At 42.0% G+C, this 22,169-nt stretch overlaps 1 protein-coding gene across 1 annotated transcript in view; it reads left to right on the forward strand.

Moving 5' to 3' along the window:
* The first annotated feature begins 6,399 nt into the window (after nt 1-6,399).
* DAW1 (dynein assembly factor with WD repeats 1) overlaps nt 6,400-22,169 on the forward strand; it is a 55,704-nt gene continuing 39,934 nt past the window's right edge. The window contains exon 1 of the mRNA XM_079132636.1: nt 6,400-6,514. Within this exon, the coding sequence (XP_078988762.1) occupies nt 6,433-6,514 (82 nt within the window). The 5' untranslated portion in view covers nt 6,400-6,432. The remainder of the gene's footprint in view (nt 6,515-22,169) is intronic.

Consider the following 22,169-nt stretch of genomic DNA (forward strand, 5'->3'; position numbering starts at 1 on the left):
AGGCATATTTAGAAAATGACCCCTTAATGCTAGCAGGAGAGAGAAGAGTGACAGATGATTATAGGAAAATATAGGAGGCCAAGAGAAAAAAAAAAATTTGGAAATTCTGAACTAAAGGAGAAAGAAGAATGATATCCAGCTTCCCTGAGATGATACTGGAATTCAAAAAGCCCCACATAGGAGCTTTCACATGTTACAGAAATGAGTGGAAATTGAGTAAAACAGGTGTCCTGGTGCAGGCTGGAGAGAGGCCCCTACATCCTGTCACACTGTCAGCTCTAGGTATTTGAAAGTTTTTGTACTTTAGAGTGGAGTGCAGAAGTCACAAGTGCTTTAAGGGTCCTGTGGCCAAGAGGAGACTGTAGACATGATATGCAGTAGATACCTCAGCAAATAGCTGCCATCAAGGCGGGAGGGAGCATAGGACCCGGGACAGCAAGGCTGAGGATTTAAGGCCTTTTCTTCATCCATCTGCAGTAAGTGGTGATTAGATAAGATCCTTTGGAGTTTAGAATAAACCCTGTTGGGAAGTTCCCAGTTTGTGATCGGAATATTTTTGGTGATGGCATAGATAAAAAGAAAGATTTCAAAGGATGTAGATGCAGGAATGGCTTCTAACCTTGCATACGTGACCCCCTCACAAGGCCAGAATCGTGTCCAGTGCTAGACAATTTGAAGGGTGGCTTTCAGGAGTTCCTCCAGCTCTCTGACTGTGGAGCTGGCAGATTTGGTAAGATGGTTCACACCGCTGACTGTTTCCAGAGCAGATGGTGCAAACCGTGGGAGTCTAGGCAAACCCCTTGAGTGGCTGATGGCAGCAGAAACTTCAGGCAAACATTGCCCATGCCTAGCCTTCTGAGAGTCAAGTCTTACATTTTCTTGGAAGTAAATCTTTTAGCCTCTTGTTTTAGGGTTTCCTGGGATCCTACTGAGAAAGGAAGGTCTCCATCTTCTTTTAGGACTAGGACCCTGTGCCTAAGTTGGTATTTAGATGTTCTTATAGAGCTTTTGAAACCACTAGTGCCTGGAAAACTTAAGTCAGAGGTAATTTCAGAAAAGAAAGGAAAGATAGTGTGATTAAAGATTTGATAAGAGCGAAATAGATTAACTAGATGACAGGATCAGGATCTAGTCTAATCGGCAGGAAGATAGCAGGATTCAGGACTAATAAACAATGCTGGCTGGAGTGGGTTTTTCCATGTGAAGTGCTGAGGAATCACTGGAATCATGTGAGTGCCTGAAAGTGGCCAGATGTGGGAGTCTTCACAGGAGCTCAAGGCAGGATGCACAGTAGGACCATTCTGGAGTCTGTGATGTGAAATCCACACACACCACCGGCCATTGTGTGAAATCTCATTGAGCAAGACGATCCCAGCCTGGTGAGGCCTGAAGACAGCTGAGGTGGGAGGCTTATCAGGTGGTAGGAATGAGGAGGACAAGACCTGTGAAGGAGTGATGAGCACGTGTGGTATGCAAGAGCTGAATGGAACGAGAGAAACTCAGCTGCAGTTGATAAGGGTCAGAATGATAGATGATTTGCTCAAAGGTCATGGATGAGAGGCGGGGGCCGGAATTTCAGTCTTCCAACTAGTCACCCACTGTTTTCCACCTTTGCACACTTATTCTCATGTGAAATTGCAGAGAGCACAGATGCAATCATAGAAGCACCAGGGAAATTTTGTCTGGTTCTGTCTCAGCCATGTTAGTATTATGTCTGTAACACTCCCGGCATCTGGTCCAACTGCCTCAGTTAGAACACTTTCAGAGCCAGGAAATTCTCTGGATTTTTGGGCACAGCTTGTGTTAGTCAGTTTTCCATTACTGTAATAAATACTTGAGATAAATCAACTTAAAAAGAGGAAAGCTTTATATTGGCTCACGTTTTGGTGTTTTCAGTTGGAGAACACTTGACCCTGTTGCTCTGGGTCTGTGGTAGGAGTTTTCTCTAAAACAGAGCTGCTCACTTTGTGGCTGAGAAGTGAAAGAAAGATAGGAAGTGGCTGGATTTTCACTAACCTCTTAGACAGCACACCCCCAATTCAATGTCCTAAGTAAGGTCTCCCACTGGTCCCCACTTCTTAAAGGGTCCACCACCTTATAATAGCACTAAACCCAGGCCGAGCCTTTAGGGCATAGGCCTTTGAGGGAATCACTAGGGTCACTGACCCAAACCATAGCCCAGCCTGATCCACTACTGCACAGACTGGCACAAAATTCTTTCTGTTGAGCTGATTCCTGCCTCTCTGCATCCTGCTCTTTTAGCCATGACCTCTAGTCTTGCATGAATTAGTTACTTGCTCTTCTAAATGGATCTTCCAAGTTCTCAAATATCACTCACTAACCTAGGCTCCATTCTGTGCCCACATGTGCAGCCCAGATTCTCCCATTCATGTTCTAAACATTCTTGGTCCTTCTACATCTTTATGGTCCTTCCCTGGATTATCTCTAGCTTTTTAACTTTGAGATCCCCCTCCTTCTTCTAAATCCTCACCACCTCTTGTTTAAGACGACAAATCTACTTGGGTCCACAGAGAAACTAGTTGTGTCCTAAGGAATGTACACTAGATGTAATATTTATACCAATGGTACTACTGATAATTGACATACTTACTAAGGACCCCTAGCTGTCAAGCATCACAGAGGATTCCAAATTGCATGGAAGTGGTTCCTGGAACATTGCTGAGCTGTATTTTCAACTCGAATGGAAACAATATGCACATACATACCCTCTCCCCAGTTTCAAACACACTTAGGATATGAATACTTCGTCTATCATCACTCTCCCTAATACTTACATAGTGTTTCCAAATAAGCCAGACTCATGGCAATGGCAACTCTCTGAATTGGATACCATGACGATTTCTAGTTTTCTTGTGAGGAAACTGGAGTCCAGAAGAGTTATGGACCTACAATTGGCAAAGCTGTTATTTATATCCATGATAGTGTCACCTGCATATCTCAGAAGTAACTGATGAGTCAATGTGAATTCATCTCCCAAAGCATGCCCATTATTTCAAATCCATTTGAATTCTTGTTCTTCCCATGAAGATTCCCTTACCATGTTCTTCAGAATTGGATTCCTGTGACAGCAACATGCTGAGCGCCAGCAGATCCTCAATACATATTTATGAATGATTCATTAGCATCCCCTGGCCCTGTCAGTTTTTGAGTCCCAGGTAGAGTTACTGCTTTTGAGGCCTGTGGTGGTGGTGGTGGGGGGGGGGGGGGGGGGAGGCTCCTGCAGGGTGCAGTCCCTCTGGCCTGGGGCCTGCTGCAACCAGGCCACCTGTCTAATCCCTGTGCACAACTGGCCTCTCCTGTCTGGCTTGGAACACCCATGTCTACTCCTTCTACCTTTTCTCCAGGAGGGAACTGAGTCCCTCTTTTTAATCTACTGCTCTTAGTGAGGGCCCTGGACACTAGTGGTACTGCCCTCTCTTTGATGCTATGGCTTTCTCCAGGAAAGGCTGGGCCAAATGGGATCCAGCAAGCCCAGCCATGGATGGAAGCAATACCAAGGACAGTCACACACTGGGACAAGCAGCCGATTCCTGCGCAGTGTCAGAGTTTGGTTTTTGTGGATTTCTATTCCTCATTCTTAACTAATGGCTCTGCACTGGGAGTGATTAGAGTGGAAGGATCCCTTCCTCAGGCTGAGAGAACCATACAGCAGCTTCTGGCAATGAGTCGATCACAGCTCTCACCTTGATTTATGACAATGCCAAGAACGATTTGGGGGCATCTAGACCTGTTCCTGCTGCTCTTTGGATCATCACTCTATTTGCATACAGCTCTGTTATATTCCAGGAAAAGGAGATAGGAGACCTTAGATGGGGTGCTTGACAAAGATTTTGGGTAATCGAATTAGGACATTTGGAACTCTATTTGCATAAAAGTCTCCAGGTCCTCGGAAGAAACCGTTAGGACGATGCAAACCATGAATAGAGGTCTGCGTGCTTGGATAGCCCTGATAAACTACTCTCAAGCAAAGACCAAGGTGAGATCTACTGAACCCGGGTGGGCACTCGCCCTGGGAATTTGGATCTCGTGTCCAAGGGTTGGTGCTCCAGAGTCAGAAGAGGGCTCTGGATATGTTGAGAAGGTGTCCACCACTCAAAGAGCTCACTAGTCTTTCACATGGGAGAGCTTGGCATAAACTCCTTGAACCACGAGAGACGCAGTCAAAAGAAGAGCTGGGATTCCTTGAAAGCACAAAAAAAGCTCAAACCTTGTCTGTCTGTTCAGGGAACAAGGGGAAATCCTCCATCTGTAGTTGGAAGCAAAGATCAAATGAGGCAGGACAGGACCCCTGGAAATGGAGGTGAAGGGTAGGGTAGGCTGCAGTGCTGGGTGCTTTGGGCCTCATAGTGAGAGGAAGGTGGAGATGAGACCAGGAACAAGGCAGGGACTGAAACTGGTGTTCTCTTAACAAAATAAAAGTAGAGCCGAATACTTCTGCAATTCCACCTATAACCTGGAGCATTCTGAAGCCTGGATTGACCCACAGGAAACAAAGGCCACTTTTTGTTTTATAACCATTTTAAAACTTATTGGAGAAGTTACAAAAACCATACAGGGAAACCCCAAAGGAACTGCTTAACTAGATTAAACATTGTGTTCATTGGTTTTATCATTTTTTATTAATCTATTGATCTAAACACATACACACCTACATTTACATGGATTTTTTTTTCAAAATCATTAGAGAGTCGATTACAGATATCTTGCCCTTTTATATCTGTGCGCCTCTAAAATTAATCAGTGTGTTTTTCCTAATAAGGAAGAGGGTTTCATACATAATCACAATACAGAGATCAAAATCAAGAAACTTAACATTGATTTAATACCGTCATCTAAGCCATCTAAACCCAATTCCGATTCCATCCCTTGTCCCAATGACGCCCTTTGTAACTATTTCCCTGGTCCAGGATAGAAGATCACCTAGTACATTAGGTTGGTCCATCTTTTTTGTCTCTTTAACCTGGAGTGGTTCCTCAGTCTTTTTCTTTCTTGATTTTGAAAGCTATTTTGTACAATTTCCTCAATTTGATGTTCTCTGACATTTCCTCATTATTAAAGACAAGTAATGCATCTTGAGCAGGACTGTTGAGATTTGCTCTGTCCTGTCCCTGCATTGTAAAACAGTTACAGGATGTCAGTTTGTCCCCAAATGGGTCAAGTTAACTTTGATCACTTGGTTCATATGGTGTCCAACATATTTCTCCATTGTGAAGTCATTTTCCCAAAGGCCACATTTTCCAATATTTTTTATCGATGCATTATAACTATGCATAATGGTAGGATTCATTTGTTCATGCACATGATATAACAATATAATTTGGTCAGTATCATTCCCCAGTATTTTCCCTTTCTCTACCCTCCTCCCCCCACTCCCGGTGGTCCCTTTCTTCTCTACTGATCCCCACAGTTCTTTTTCTTTTCCTCTCTAGCTTCCCTATGAAAGAAAACAAACAGCCCTTGACCTTCTGAGTTTAGCTTATTTCACTTAACATAATGTTCTCAAGTTCCACCCATTTTCCTGCAAATAACATAATTTCATTCTTATTCATGTCTAAATAAACATATATATGTATACATATATCTGTATATATATGTATGTATATATATCTGTGTGTATATATATATATCACATTTTCTTTATCCATTCATCCACTGATGGACACTTAGTCTGGTTCCATAGGTTTGCAAAGGCCACATTTTTAAATGGCATGAGCACAAACAATAAAAGTACTTCGTTTCTATACAAGGAATCCGTCACCTCTCTACTTAAATCTTTCTATCGTGTCTTAATGATTAGGAGAACGGTGGAGCTGAAGGGAGCTTAGATTTCATATGGCTCCTTGTTTCCCAACGGTGGGATGCTCACGGCTGGTGGGTTAAGATGACTTTTATGTGCTGCACATTTCTATTAGGTTTAATTGGATCCCTATTTCCTCCTTCTTTCTGATCTTTTGAGCACATTCAGAAGAAAGGCTCAGTTGGGTGCAAGCCTATCTTGAAAATCTCAAATAGTTGATATTCTTTTTTCTTTTCTTTTTCCTTTAAACAAAGAAAGGGAAGGTCTTGGCTCAGAGTCTCTGTAGGCAACAGTATAGTAATTCAAGAGCTTTGCAGAAGAATGGCATTTATTTTTACCTGCTCTTTCTTCAAACATATGAAATTTTCATTACAAGACTTTTCTCTTAAATTACACTTTGAAAAGCCAAGTTAAATAAGTGAACCAATTTGGGGAAACTTCACGAACGTAAAGAAAGCTCTTATCCAAGGAGGCGAGCCGGCCCCGCGCCAGCTCTCCGGCGGTGCCCTGGGTCGGCCCGGGCCGCGCACCTGCGGGTGCTCGCAGCTCCGCGCCCCATCACCGCGGAGGCGCCGCGCATGCGCGCCCGCGACCTGCGGCTGTTTGGCATTGCCATGGCTACGAAGCCCCTCAGCATGGGATCTGAGAGCGAGAAAATGAAGCTCAAGAGCCTCCTACTCCGGTATTACCCTCCAGGTACGGGCTCCGCCTTCCCGTGGGGCCCGGGACTCCCAGCAGCGCAGGGCTGGGGCGGAGGAGGGGACCGCGGGTCGCGCCCAAGTGACCCAGGCGGGTGGGGAAGTCTGGCGATTCCCAGTTTGAACCCCTCACTCTCCCACATGCCGGGCGCTGGTCCTCAAAACTTTTAAAGAGATTTTAGAAAGTCTTTAAACTTTTAAATGCCACATTTTCTGGGTTCCCAGCAACGAGTTGGGCTGGGGCCTTAGAGGTGCTGACAGGTGATCTGGGGTATTGGTTTCTGGAAGGGAAGACAACAGAGGGACCACGTTACTTTTTATTTTAAATGCTCCAGAATGATCAAGTCAAGGTGTACGGAGTATGAAAAGAAAAATGCAAACCCAGTGGAGCATATTCAGTTTGGGGCTGTGTTGGGTCTGTGCTTATCTATGAACACATTTATTGAGAGCCCACAGTGTCAATGCTGTGTGCTCCCTGCCGAGAGACTTTAAAGAAGGGCCTAGTCCTTGATCCCAGTGAGTGAAATAATTGTGAAATAACCCTATCAAATGCTATAGTTTTAGGGTTAGATATTCTCTTCTAGTCCCCTTGTTTTGGTGGCGAGGGCCTGGTTGCATTTAGAGAATATGGGGAGGGCACTGACCACCCAGCTTGTTAGGGGCAAAAATAGGACTTGAACTCTTGACTTTTAGTTCACAACTCATTAAAAATAAGAAATGAAGTAAAACCTGCAAGACTTGCCACAGAGCAAGAGATGACCAAAGTGCACTTGCCCAGCGTGAAGTTTGGATAAGAAGTGGCATAAAGATTTCAAAGGAGGGTAGGGTCTCTTTGGACCAGTTTGATTTAAGACAGCTTTATGAGAGATGGGACCTGAAGAGCTGAAGGGTGAGTGCCTGACTCTTCCCAGCAGTGCAGCTGACTCTGGTGAACACCTCAACCAGAATGTCGGGTAGAGAGAGAGCTCATGGTTCCTTTTCTCTGATCCTGTCCTGGTTGTGTGGCTTTCTCAGACTGCACTGTGTCCATTGATGGCACCCTCACCATCCATCTAGTTTTTCTGGCAGCACTTTGTTGGTCCTCTCTTATTTCTTCCTGGTCATCCCTCACCTCCACTCCACACTCTCCTTCCCATTCCACCAACAGATTCTGTCAGCTCTACTCCCAGATATTTTGTGAATCCATCTGATTGTCCCCCTTTCCTTGGCACAGTTTTCTTGATGTAACATCCCTTCCAGCTACCGACCTGGTCCAACCGTCCATTCTGGCAGTCACCACCTCTTGATGGGCTGCTTGTGGTCCTGGTTTTCATGCTCATCCTTGCAATCTGTCTGTCTGTCACCAGCAGCCAGTGAAATCTGAATTTAACATCTCCCATAGTCTTTTGTTACGCTAAGACTAAAATATGCACTCTGCAGGGTTTGGCCCAGCCTGTGCTGTTGACTTCTAGAACCTCAGTCTTCTACACTCTTTGTATACTTCAGACTTCTTTCACTGTTCGTGCAAGACTTAAGGAGGGTCTTTCACTGACTGTTGTCCTTCTGGACCTAGTGTTCCCTAGGCCTTGGAATGGCTGTCTTCTTTGTTTGGTTTCAGTCCTGTCACCATCCCAGAGAGATCTTCCTTTACTATCCATTCAGAAAACCCCTCTCTGATTTTATTCTGTGCTATTTGTTGCTTTTATTGTATCCCTCATCATCTGACACTCTATGTATAATAGATATTTTAAATGTCCACCTCTTTTCTCATAAAATATAAACTCCATGAGAACTAAGACCTGGTGTCTTTTGTTCACTTCTGTATCTGTAGCTCCCAACAAGATCCTGGGATGTAGGAAGCATTCTCTGTTTGCTGAGTGCATGCACAAATGTGGATTATGAAGGAGGTCAATCCAGGCATGGAACTGGTGTGAATAAATATTTAAAATCTCAAGGGACACAAGTGGAGGCCTGAAGGGCCTTTCTCCAAAGTAGAGTTCACATTTGTAGAAAAGACGCACATTTTCTCAGAGTTCTAACTGAAAAATAACATGAAAGGCCCTAGGTAGGAGGGATAGTACGTAGGCCATTTTAACTTAAGAATAATAACCTGTTTTCTTTAGGCAAGCCCAGTTTTCTTTCGCCAGTGCTCACACGTGGGCCAGTGCTATTTCCCATAAATCATCTGATAAGTGAATGCCTTGCCTTTGTTGTGGTGTGTGGGTAGAAATGTGGTCTCTGAAGACTGAGTAACTGACTCTCTCCATATGCAATTTTCCCCTTGGGCAATTTGTTTTGATCTGTGAGCCGTCAGCCAGATGGTGACAGTGGCACTCACCACGTACACCTGCTGGCCCCTTCCAGTTGCCAGAGTAAACCTTCCAGAAAGAATCCTTCCTCCAACTTCTCTCCTCTTTTCTGTCTTGAGTTTACTCCTATCATGCTTTCACTTATCGCTCTCCTGAAACTTCCCTGTTGAAGATCCCCGGTGACCTCCACATTGCTGCATCCACTGACCACGTCACGACCTTCACCTTTCTTGGCCTGACAGCAGTATTCCACCTGTTTGCCCTCCTTTGGTTTTGGGGAGCCTACTGTTTTCCCTTCGGCCTCGCCGTCTCTGCTAGGTCCCTCTTGTTCTGATCTCTTAATGTTCGATGGAATGCCCCAGATCTCTGCTCTTGGACTTCTCTTGTCCATCTGCACTCATTATGGTCTCACTTATTCTCACTGCTGTAAAGTCATCCTGAGTAGCTCTTTGCGAGTAACTGTCAGCTTGACACCTTCATTTGAGAATCCAATGTGCATCCCGCAGGGACTGGGGTCCTCTACGGTCTCCATCTCAGAGAGCTGCAGCTTTCTCTTCTCCACTTGCTCTTGCCAACATTTTGGTCTCATCCTTGTCTCTCCTTTCATAACATCGGCTCCAGGGGCAAATTCTGTCTGTCAGTATACCTTGGGAAACCCACAGGGAATCCAGGAACTTCTCCCCACCCTGACTACTTTTAGTCAGGGTGTGGCTTCTACCCTCTACTGCTGTGACTTCTACCCTCACCAAATTTCAGTTTGTCTCACCACAGCAGCCGGATGACTATGAGAGCATGAATCTGGCCACGCCACTCCACTGCCGGCCGAGGGCTTTTTATCTCACGGAAAGTAGGGCCACATTCTCCAGGGCCTTACAGGACCTGCTGCCTTTGCCTCCGACACCTAACCCCCATTTCCCCAGGATTCCTCCAGCAGTACCACTCTTCTTGGTGGGTCTTGGATGGCCAGGTGTGTCCCTACTCTGAGCCTCTGTAAAACTGGCATGCAGGTATTTGTTGAATAAGTGAGTTTAATGAGATGAGGTGCCAGGATGCTTCCCAAAATATGACCAGGTCAGATAGTGATCTCCATGTCTGCTCCAGCCCTACAAGTCAGTGGTTCTTTCTTACTCAAGTGAGGCTCTCAGACTCAAGTAAGGATTTAGACTCAGGCTTGCTTTAATGATTATCTTATAATGAAGTGATATTACTTATGTTCTTAGATATTCAGTCTTCCCTGGGCCATATTATCTGTAAGTTTTCAGGACACTAATGAATAGCAGGTGGGTGTTTCAATAACATTATCAAATAGAAAAGAAAATCAGTCACCCTCGCATCATTTCTTTACTACTTCTGCACAGAGAGCAATTAGAAAATTCTCTGATTCCAGTCCTCCCACTGACGTTGGGATGACATAGGTCTGGAACATTCCTTTGTTAGCATCCAATGAATCAGCCCTCTCCCTACCTGAATTCCAGGTGACGAAAGGTAAATAGCAGTGACATTTGGCTGAGCAGATGTGGGACATTCCCCTTTTATCTGGGGCACATTGTTTAACTTGCAAAGTCTTGGGTTTGTGAATTGGTGTAGGCACTGACTACATGCCTTTCCACGGACTCAGTTTTGTCAAGCTTTGTCTTTTATTTTCTTTGTATGCAGTTCCAGTTCTTTGGTCAGGAGAAGGAACTAAATAGACATCAGTTACTCTGAGCACTTTAAAGGTTTCTGTTGAACCGGGTAAAGGATACTAATAAGTATTGAAGCACGGCCTTTTTAATTTTTTTTTTTTTGTTTGTTTTGGTAACTAGGATGGAACCCAGGAGTGCCTAACCACCGAGTTGCATCCCCAGCCCTTTTTTATATTTTATTTAGAGACAGGGTCTCACTGAGTTACTAAGTGCCTCCCTAATCTGCCAAGGCTGGCTTTGGACTCCTGATCCTCCTGCCTCAGACTTCCCAGTTACTGGGATTACAGGTGTGTGTCCCTTTACTCGGGAGAAGCATTGCTTTTTAATACATTGCAAAAGGTGGAGGGCAGAGGCTTCATACCTAAGCGTTTTGAGATTACACTTATTGCCTGTTGGTCCACAACTCAGAGAAGATCAGGAACAACAGGGTGCTGTGCACGTGAGCCCTGGGGGAAGACAAGACACGCTTGTGTCAGCATCTTTGTCTCTGGTTATGTTCTTTACAGCCCACGTCACAGCCTCGGCCATCTTGGAGCTCAGGGAAGGATGAGCGCATGGCCTTGATGTGTTGTCATAATGAAGCAGTCAAATGGACGTGCTTCAGATTTTGCTCTTTCTTTTCTAGATCCATGTGTTCGGCTGCTCAACTGATCTCCGTAGTCAGCCTGAGGACTTTAAGCGTTGTTTCTTTTGCTAGAAACAAAATCACAGGGCAGGTAGAAAGCTGACTTTTGTTAATCTGTTTGCTAGATGTTTTAAATGTGTCTCCTTAGGATTTTAGATTAAACTGTGTGGGTTGTCAAGTGCTCAAGTTTCCTGACCTTTTCCTTTGAGTTATAGATGATTATATTGCTCATTCATTGTTTATACTACTTATTTGCTCAAATATTTATTGAGTGCTTACTTACTTCAATAAAAAATAATGAATGTTGAGTACTTTTATATGTAACGCTTAAAACTTAAAGTGACAGACAAGGAAAGGAAAGACACGATTCTTGTCCATGACAGTGCCTTGATTTATGTAGACTTCATACTTTTCAAATTATTGTAGCTTACTTGAGCCAAGTGATCTTGCAGAGACCTTGTTCCTCAGTAGTTCATATTCTAATCATGTTGAACCCCATAATTTTCTCTTTTTTTAATTTTAATTTATTTTTATTGTAAACAAATGGGATACATGTTGTTTCTGTTTGTACATGGCGCAAAGGCATACCATTTGCATAATCATACATTTACATAGGGTAATGGTGCTTGATTCATTCTGTTATTGTTTTCTTCCCCACCACCCCTCCCACCCCTCTTTTCCCTCTATACGGTCCCTCCTTCCTCCATTCTTGCCCCCCACCCATCCCCCATTATGTGTCATCAATCCACTTATCGGCGAGATCATTCATCCTTTGGTTTTTTGAGATTGGCTTATCTCACTTAGCATGATATTCTTCAACTGCATCCATTTGCCTGCAAATGCCATAATTTTATTATTCTTTATAGCTGAGTAATATTCCATTGTATATATATACCACAGTTTCTTTATCCATTCATCAATTGAAGGACATCTAGGTTGGTTCCACAGTCTGGCTATTGTGAATTGAGCAGCTATGAACATTGATGTGGCTGTATCTCTGTAGTATGCTGATTTTAAGTCCTTTGGGTATAGGCTGAGGAGTGGGATAGCGGGGTCAAATGGTGGGTCCATTCCAAGTTTTCTAAGGAATCTCCACACTACTTTCCAGAGTGGCTGCACTAATTTGCAGCCCCACCAGCAATGTATGAGTGTACCTTTTTCCCCACATCCTCGCCAACACCTATTGTTGCTTGTATTCTTGATAATCGCCATTCTAATTGGGGTGAGATGGAATCTTAGTGTAGTTTTGATTTGCATTACTCTTATTACTAAAGATGGTGAACATTTTTTCACATGTTTCTTGGTTGCTTGTAGATCTTCTTCTGTGAAGCATCTGTTCATATCCTTAGCCCATTTGTCGATTGGATTATTTGTATTCTTGGTGTAGAGTTTTTTGAGTTCTTTATATATTCTGGAAATTAGTGCTCTATCTGAAGTATGAGTGGCAAAGATTTTCTCCCACTCTGTAGGCTCTCTCTTCGCATTGCCGATAGTTTCCTTTGCTGAGAGAAAGCTATTTAGTTTGAATCTATCCCAGTTATTGATTCTTGCTTTTATTTCTTGTGCTATGGGAGTCCTGTTAAGGAAGTCTGATCCTAAGCCAACAAGGTGAAGATTTGGACCTACTTTTTCTTCTATAAGATGCAGGGTGTCTGGTCTGATTCCAAGGTCCTTGATCCGTTGTGAGTTGATTTTTGTGCAGGGTGAGAGATAGGGGTTTAGTTTCATTCTGCTGCATATGGATTTCCAGCTTTCCCAGCACCATTTGTTGAAGAGGCTATCTTTTCTCCATTGCATATTTTTGGCACCTTTGTCTAGTATGAGAAAATTGTATTTATTTGGGTTTGTGTCCATGTCCTCTATTCTGTACCATTGATCTACCTGTCTACTTTGGTGCCAATACCATGCTGCTTTTGTTACAATTGCTTTGTAGTATAGTTGAAGTTCTGGTATTGCAATACCCCCTGTTTCATTCTTCCTGCTAAGGATTGCTTTAGCTATTCTGGGTTTCTTATTCTTCCAGATGAATTTCATGATTGCTTGCTCTATTTCTGTAAGTTACATCATTGGGATTTTAATTGGAATTGCATTGAATCTGTATAGCACTTTTGGTAGTATGGCCATTTTGACAATATTAATTCTACCTATCCAAGAACATGGGAGATCTTTCCATCTTCTAAGGTCTTCCTTAATTTCTTTCTTCAATGTTCGAAGTTTTCATTGTAGAGATCTTTTACCTCTTTGGTTAGATTGATTCCCAAGTATTTTATTTATGTTTTGTTTTTGAGGGTATTGCAAATGGAGTTGTTTTCCTCATTTCCCTTTCAGCTGTTTCGTCACTTGCATATAAAAATGCTTTAGATTTATGCGTGTTGATTTTATAGCCTGCTATTTTGCTGAATTCATTGAGGAGGTCTAGAAGTTTTCTGGAGGAGTTTTTTGGATCCTCTAAATATAGAATAATGTCATTAGCAAATAGTGATGGCTTAAGTTCCTCTTTTCCTATTCGTATCCCTTTAATTTCTTTAGTCTGCCTAATTGCTCTGACTAGAGTTTCGAGGACAGTGTTGAATAGAAGTGGTGAAAGAGGACATCCCTATCTTGTTCCCGTTTTTAAAGGGAATGGTTTCAGTTTTTCTCCATTACGAATGATGTTCGCCATGGGCTTAGCATAAATAGCCTTTACAATTTTCAGGTATGTTCCTACTATCCCTATTTTTTCTTGTGTTTTGAGCACGAAGGAGTGTTGCATTTTGTCGAACGCTTTTTCTGCGTCAATTGAAATAACCACATGATTCTTATCCTTAAGTCTATTGACATGACCCATTATGTTTATTGATTTATGGATGTGAAACCATCCTTACATTCCAGGGATGAACCCCACTTGATCGTGGTGCACGATTTTCTTAATATGTTTTGGATATGATTTGCCAATATTTTGTTAGGGATCTTTCCATCTATATTCATCAAGGATATTGGTCTAAAATTTTCTTTCCTTGATGTGTCTTTTCCTGGTTTGGGTTTGAGGGTGATATTAGCTTCATGGAATGAGTTTGGTAGGGTACCGTCCTTTTCTATTTCCTGGAATACTTTGAGAAGTATTGGAATGAGTTCTTCTTTGAAGGTCTTGTAGAACTCGGCTGAGAATCCATCTGGTCTGGGCTTTTCTTGGATGGTAGGTTTTTAATGGCTTCTTCTATTTCATTGCTTAATATGGATCTGTTTAAATTATGTATGTCCTCCTGGTTCTGTTTGGGAGGAGCATATGTCTCTAGAAATTTGTCAATGTCTTCGGTACTTTCTATTTTGTTGGAATACAGCTTCTCATTATGGTATGTATCTCAGTGGTGTCTGTTGTGATATTTCCTTTTGCATCATGTATTTTAGTAATTTGAGTCTTCCTTCTCCTTCTCTTTGTTAGTGTGGGTAAGGTTTGTCTATTTTGTTTACTTTCTCAAAGAACCAACATTTGCTTTGTCAATTTTTTTAATTGTTCCTTTTGTTTCAATTTCATTGATTTCAGCTCTGATTTTAATTATTTCCTGTCTTCTACTACTTTTGCTGTTATTCTGTTCTTCTTTTTCTAGGTCTTTGAGCTATAATGTTAGGTCATTTAGTTGTTGACTTTTCATTCTTTTCTGGAATGCACTCCATGCAATGAATTTTCCTCTTATTACCACTTTCATAATGTCCCAGAGATTTCCATATGTAGTATTGTTGTTCTCATTGACCTCTAAGAATTTTTTTATCTCCTCCTTGATGTTTTCTGTTATCCATGTTTCATTCAATAGCATATTTTAGTCTCCAGGTGTTGGAGTAATTTCTGTTTTTTATTTTGTCATTGATTTCTACTCTCAGTCCATTATGATCTGATAGAACAGAAGGCAGTATCTCTATTATTTTGCATTTCCTAAGGGCTGCTTTGTGGCATAACATATGGTCTGTTTTCGAGAAGGTTCCATGTGCTGCTGAGAAGAAAGTGAATCTGCTTGTTGATGGATGGAATATTCTATATATGTCCATTAAGTCTAGGTCATTGATTGTGTTATTGAGTTCTATGGTTTCTTTGTTTGGTTTTTGTTTCAAAGATCGATCCAGCGGTGACAGGGATGTGTTAAAGTCACCCAGAATTATTGTGTTGTGGTCTATGTGATTCCTGAAATTGAGAAGGATTTGTTTGATGTACAGGGATGCACCATTGTTTGGGGCATAAATATTTACTATTGTTATGTCTTCCTGATTTATGGTTCCCTTAAGCAGTATGAAATGTCCTTCTTTATCCCTTCTGACTAACTTTGGCTTGACGTCCACTTTATCTGATATAAGGATGGAAACCCGTACTTTTTTACTGAGTCCATGTGCGTGGTAGGTTTTTTCCCATCCTTTCACCTTTAGTCTGTGGATGTCTTTTTCTATGAGTTGAGTCTCTTGCAGGCAGCATATTGTTGGGTCTTTCTTTTTAATCCATTCTGCCAGTCTGTGTCTTTTGATTGATGAATTTAGGCCATTAATGTTCAGGGTTATTATTGAGATATGATTTGTATTCCCAGTCATTTGGCTTATTTTTGTTTTTTAAATTGGCTTGGTTTCTCCTTTGAGTGGTTTTTCTCTAAGGTAGTTCCTCCCTTTGCTGACCTCCATTGTTGTTTTTCATTTCCTCCTCATGGAATATTTTGTTGAGAACACTCTGTAGCGCAGGCTTTCTATTTGTAAATTCTTTTAACTTTTGTGTATCATGGAAGGATTTTATTTCATCTTCAAATCTGACGGTTAGTTGCTGGGTATAGGATTCTTGGTTGGCAACCATGTTCTTTCAGAGTATGAAATATGTTGTTCCAGGTCCTTCTAGCTTTTAGAGTCTGAGTTGAGAAGTCTGCTGCTATCCGTATTGGTCTCCCCCTATATGTAATCTGATGCTTTTCTCTTGTGGCCTTCAAAATCCTATTTTTATTTTGATTGTTAGTCATTTTCATTATAATGTGCCTTGGTGTGGACCTGTTGTGATTTTGTGCATTTGGTGTTCTGTAAGCCTCTTGTATTTGATTTTCCATTTCATTCTTCATTCTTCAGGTTTGGGAAATTTTCTGATATTATTTCATTGAATAGGTTGTTCATTCGTTTGGTTTGTATCTCTGTGCCTTCCTCAATCCCAATAATTCTTAAATTTGGTCTTTTCATGATGTCCCATAGTTCTTGGAGATTCTGTTCATGATTTCTGACCATCTTCTCTGTTTGGGCAACTTTATTTTCATGATTAAATATTTTGTCTTCATTGTCTGAGGGTCTGTCTTCCAAGTGGTCTAGTCTTTTGGTGATGCTTTCTATTGAATTTTTTATTTGGTTTATTGTTTCCTTAATTTCAAAGATTTATGTTTGTTTTTTTTTTTTTTGTTGAGAATCTCTATCTCTTTGTTGAAATGATCTTGTGTTCCTGCAGTTGCTCTTTCAGCTTATTGGTATTATCATTCATTGCCTGCATTTGCTGTCTTAACTCATCCTTTGGTTTGCGAATCATCTTAATCATGCATAATCTAAAGTCCTTTTCTGACATTTCTTCTAACATATTGTCATTGGATTCTATTAAGATAGAATCAATATTTGTTTGGATCATTTTCTTCCCTTGTTTTTTCATGTTGTCCATATATCTTCCCCTCTAGCAGTGCAGATCTGGAGTATTGCAGATTTCCCCCTATAGGCTTATAGTGGCCCTATAGGTTTCCAAAACTTTACTTTAAGGGGAGATCAATATTAGCAGTGCCCAATTCAGACACTATGCAATCCTAGACCAAATAGCCCCTATGAGGACAATAACAATTTTGTCATAATAAACAGAATGAGTTCAAATATTATCTTCAATATAACAAACAGATTTGCAATAAGGTCTGCAGTTTCTAATGGAGGACAAAGAGGACGCAGAGGCATGTAGAATGTGGCTGTTAATGGGATAAGAAAAGAATATACAGAAGTTCTAGATAATAGAAAGGGTGAGAGAGTAATCAAAAGAAATTGGATGTTAGCATGCAAAAAAGGGAGAAAGAGACTCTGAGGGAACAGGTAAACAAAAGGAAAAGAGAGCAAGAAAAGTAAAGAAATAAAAACTTAAATTTTTTCAATAAGGAGAAAAAAGAAAATCTATAGTGTAACAGTCATAGAGTAATGAAACCTCCCAGAGTTCAGTAGCCTGATACATGAGAGGTACCTGACAATGAGCTTCAAGCCTGCAGCAGACTTCTCAGGATGGGATTTGCTCCACCTAAGGTTTGAAGCTCTGGCTTCCAGGATTATCCAAGATGGCCATTCTGGCTTCCAAATGTGTTGGCAAATGGGGAGCTGCAGCTCAGGGTGTGAATGTGGTCAGCTGGAGGTCCTGGAGGCGGGGTACAGTTGGTCAGGCAGGGGTTCTGGAGGTTGGGTGTGTTTGGTGTGGTTGTGGGATCCTGGAGGCCGGGTGCAATCAGTCGGTCTGGGGTCCTGCTGGTAGGGCGCAGTCAGTTGGTCTGGGGGTTTTGGCGGCAGGGAGCAGTCAGTCCATGTGAGGGTCCCAGAGGCAGGGAGTGATTGATTGGGCTGAGGGATCCTGGAGACGGGGCTCAGTCAGTCTGGCCAGGGGTCCTACAGGGCCTGGCTGTTGTCTCAAAATGGTGGCAGCCATGTGTAATCAAACCTGCAGGTACTGTAACAGTGAACTTCCAGGCAGCAGCAGGCAGCTGGTGCTCCACTGGCGGTCAGCAATCAGTTTGCTGACTGTTGTCGGAGGATCGGGAGGTGAACCTCGTGCATTGGGTGATGGATAGGTGTAAGGCAGGGGATGGACAGGCGAGAGGCAGGCAAATGCCAGATGATAGGCACCTGACAGTGAGCAATCTGCACTCAAAAAAGGCGTCAATATGCTGGCAGACTGCAAGTGATCATAGCAGACAAATGGGGTAAACAGCAGGGGATCAATAAGCAGCACAAATTGCCTCACCAAGAAACAGATATCCTTTGTTTGAAACCGGAGTTACAGAGAGACAAGGAATGCAGCCTCCCTCCAGTCCGCCATCTTGTATCTCCTTAATTTTCTCTTTTCTTCATATTTTTGTGTGCCTTTCTATTATAAAGGTAATATTTACCTATGACCAAAAATTACAAAGGCAGAAAGGAATAGCTAAGGTCGTCCCCATCCTCCTGAAGGTGTGAGGACTCTTTGAATAAAGTCACAACCTGTCTACCAATAGTTCTGAGAGCACCTGTATTTTTTAGGTTTGCTAATGCTGAGGACTAATGCTCAGTCCCTGTCATCTTTGCTAATCTGATGGATAAAAATGATACCTGTTATTTTGTTTAGTATTTTTTCTTATTAATGAAGTCGAAAGTCTTACTTTGGCATATTTACTGACCATTGTGTGTTTTTGTTTTGTTTGCAAATTGGCCATTCCTGCCTTTTGTTCATTATTCTTTTTAAAAAATGTGTTTTGGAGTTCTTCATATGAAGTTCTCTTAGCTTTGTTGAAACGTTTTGCTGATCATCATTTGTCTTTAACTTTGTGGTGTCTTCCTGTGCAGAAGTTTAAGATTTGTTTCAGACAAATCCGTCATTGTTTTCATTTGTAGCTGTTGCTTAAAAAGCTGATTGCAGACACTAAAATATGAAAATGTTCTATCATTCAAACTATTTTTATTTTTAATATTCAAATCTCTAATCAACCTGGGATCTGTGTTTGTACATTGTGTGTGGTAGAAATCTAGTTTTTCAGAAGTCCAACTGATTATTACAGCATTATTATTTCACAACCCATTTTTCCTCTGTTGGTTTGAAGTATCCCTTTCACCTTATTTTGAACTTCCATGTACAGCTAATTCTGTTATATTGACCTAGTTTTGCATCAGAGCCATACTTTCTTTTATAGTTCATATAATATCTGGTTGAGTAAATTTTCAAGTTTGAAAAACTAAAACCCTGACTTTTTCAGTTCCACAGATGAATGTAATATCTGTCCATCATTGACTTTTATCTTTCAGCAACATGTCTGCCCATTTATCGTCATTTTCTGTTATATGCAGTAGTTCAGCTAGGTCATGAACATTCCCCACCAATTTTATATTTAAATGTTCAGTGGTGTCTTTAGCAGTTGCAAATATTATCTTTCCATCAAGGACACCTTCACTTGTCAGTCCATCTATTTCTTGTCTACTTCTAATCTTAGCTTTTGGTATTCTATTTATTTTGCAAGCCCATACCATTGTTTCACGTGCCATGCAAACAGGGTTTAAGATTTTAAAGTGTCGTGATGTCCACATTTTGCTGAAAAGTTCAATGTGGCACGAGACGTCTTTTTTCACTCTAAGAAAATAAGAAAGGGAGTTTTTAGTGGTTGGCTCTCTGCAGAAAGGTCCCTGTTTTCTTTTGTTTCTTAGCCTGGAGAGCTAGCGCTTGGATTCAGGTCCTCAGTAGTTCTTGTGGGAGGGGGCACCCAAACCCAAACTGTCAAACTGGCCCCTTAATTCTGGTTGTTGGCCTCCTTTGCTTTGGTGTTCTGGGAAGTTCTTGAGTCACTAGAAGCATTTCAAAAGATTTTTCTGTTCTAAAATATTGAACTTCATCACACAACAGCTGCTTGGGCACCTGTGTGGGTTGTGCCAAATCTGTGCAGAGAGACTGTCGAGATGAGCTCCTGCCAGGATGGTCACTATGCAGCTGAGGGAGTGTGAGGTGTGATGCTGGGAGGAACTCTGGAGGGGATGCAGGACCCAAGAGGAGGACGCTGCACTGATATAAGGTGAAGGCAAGTCACCACATGTATGCAACTCAGTGACGTCCTCGACTGGAGACTCTTAACCAGCAGTTGGCGTATTGGTGGTGATTAAAGCCTAGGGTATGGATGAATTTAAATAGGGAAAGAATGTACAGCAAGGAGAAAAAAATTCTTGAACCTGAAGCCTAAAACCACCAGGTTTTTACACTGAAGGAGAATGAAGAGTCAGAAAGTAATTGGAGAAAAAGAAAGAGAGAGAGAGATTTCATAAAAGCCTAGGGAGGCTGTCGTTGAGGAAGAAGGGAGGTGGTTGAGGAGGCAATTATTTCTGAAGGGCCATGTGGTTTAAAGACAGGGAATGTCAGTTGGATTAAGCAATCTGGGACTCCCATCCAATCAATGTACTGGTACTTCAGGTATGTAGCAAACATTCTGAGTATTTTGAAACATTGAGAAAATAATGGGGAGATGCCATTTCAGGAGAAATGGAGGCCAGAGAGGGAGAGGTGTAAATTTCATGTGTTTGAAAGCGTTGCTTGTACTTGATCCTTGCCAAATCATGTACCTGCTGGCCTCCATCTTCAGGACTGGTTCTGAGGAGGGTCCACCTGGAAAAAAAGGAAACCATGATACGTTATGTTCCTTCAAGGAAGTTGCAGCCTTACTGGGAAGAAATGGCATGAACGCAGTTTAAGTGATGCAAGGTAATTGTGTAGGACGTCACGGGTAGTATTTGATCAATAACTAAGTAATAAGCACTGGCTATTTAGATATTCTATATGCCAAGTGTTTTATATCTATCTTACTTAGTCCCAACCTTTGAACTTCAGGAATTATCTACGGAGGAAAGAACTGAGTTATACTAAGATGACTTTGATGGTATCATGACAAAAGTAAGGGATTGAACTGAAATGCAGACTTGGATCTTCCTGGTGCCAAGAGCACGCTTTCTCAGCCACATTCCATCTCAACGATTCAGTGCTTTGAAAAGCGGGTGCAGGGATTTGATAGCATTCGCCATTTCCCCTTGATCTGAAATGCCGCTGGAGTCTCGCGTGTTGCATCGGATTTAGTTCACAGCGATGATTCTCACACGAAGAGGGACCCTGAGGCCCTTGGACCGTTTCAGTGGTGACTCCAGGTCAAGTCTGTTGTCATAACACTAATAAGGTGCAATTCCATTTTCCACTTACTGACATTTGCACTGACGGTGCAAAAGCAATGAAGGGAGAAAGTGCTTGGGCCTCACTGAAGGTCAGGGAAGCGTCACCTCAGGAGGGAGGATGGCCTTGATGAAGCCACACTTCTCAGGGCAGCGAAATGCTGTGCGATGACCTTTGAATACTCTGGAGAGGACATGGGAGAGACCTGCGACGCACTTCTGCTGTGCAGTGAGGGCAAAGGTCGTCGAGGAAAATGGTCACTCGCGTGGTTGTTGGAGTTGTGGAATGAACTGGTCTACTTATTTGTTATTTATTTTTTAATGGAAGACCATTTTTACTTGAAACAGGGACAGATGAGCAAGGTTTGTTGTCGTCGTTTTCTCCCCAGATTCATCTGGGCACTTGGCATACATTTCTTGAAAATGAACAAAGCCAGCGTGAAAGTTTCAGCTGAAAACTGTCGGCAGTTCCACCAGGAGGAGAATTTGAGCTTTCAAACAAAAACCAGAATTTCGGTTTTTACCCTGAGCCTGACCTCTTGCTGACAGTGAAAGTTTTCTGATGATGGGGATTGGAAGCGATATTACAAGTGTGCGTTTTTGATATTGTGTGATGAAATATGTCAACGTTTAGAAAATGCACATACCTCAGCGAGGTTATATTTTCAATCATGTTTGATAAAGATCTGTGCACCATGGGAGATGGGCCCGTGGGTTGTAATGGAAGCCAGCATGGAAGAGCTCGCAGACACGGTTTCAGTTTCTACCCTGCAGCCAATTTTTAAGAAAGTACCACTTGTTAAATTAATGTAGTATCAAAGAATAATGACCGTCATCCTTTGAAGGGGATCTTGACACACTCCTCCATTTTTCTGGCTACATATCTGTGTTTAACCAGATTTTTTTCTTTTACATCATCTAAAGCAACATAGAGCAACAGCTCAAATGCAGCAGCAGAGATGAGAATTCAGCTCTCCTTAACTAATTCAGAGAGTAAAGAACTTTGCAAGAGTATAATATAGTGCTACTCTTCTTACTATATTTTTTTGGGGGGTAGGGAGATATGGTTATTTTCATAAAACTGTGCTGCTGTGTTAAAATACTTAATATGTTAAAAAAGATTATTTTTAGTTGTAGATGGACACAATACCTTTTTTT

The sequence above is a fragment of the Sciurus vulgaris genome (genome assembly GCF_902686455.1).
Source record: "Sciurus vulgaris genome assembly, chromosome: 3".
NCBI classification, from domain to species: Eukaryota; Metazoa; Chordata; class Mammalia; order Rodentia; family Sciuridae; genus Sciurus; species Sciurus vulgaris.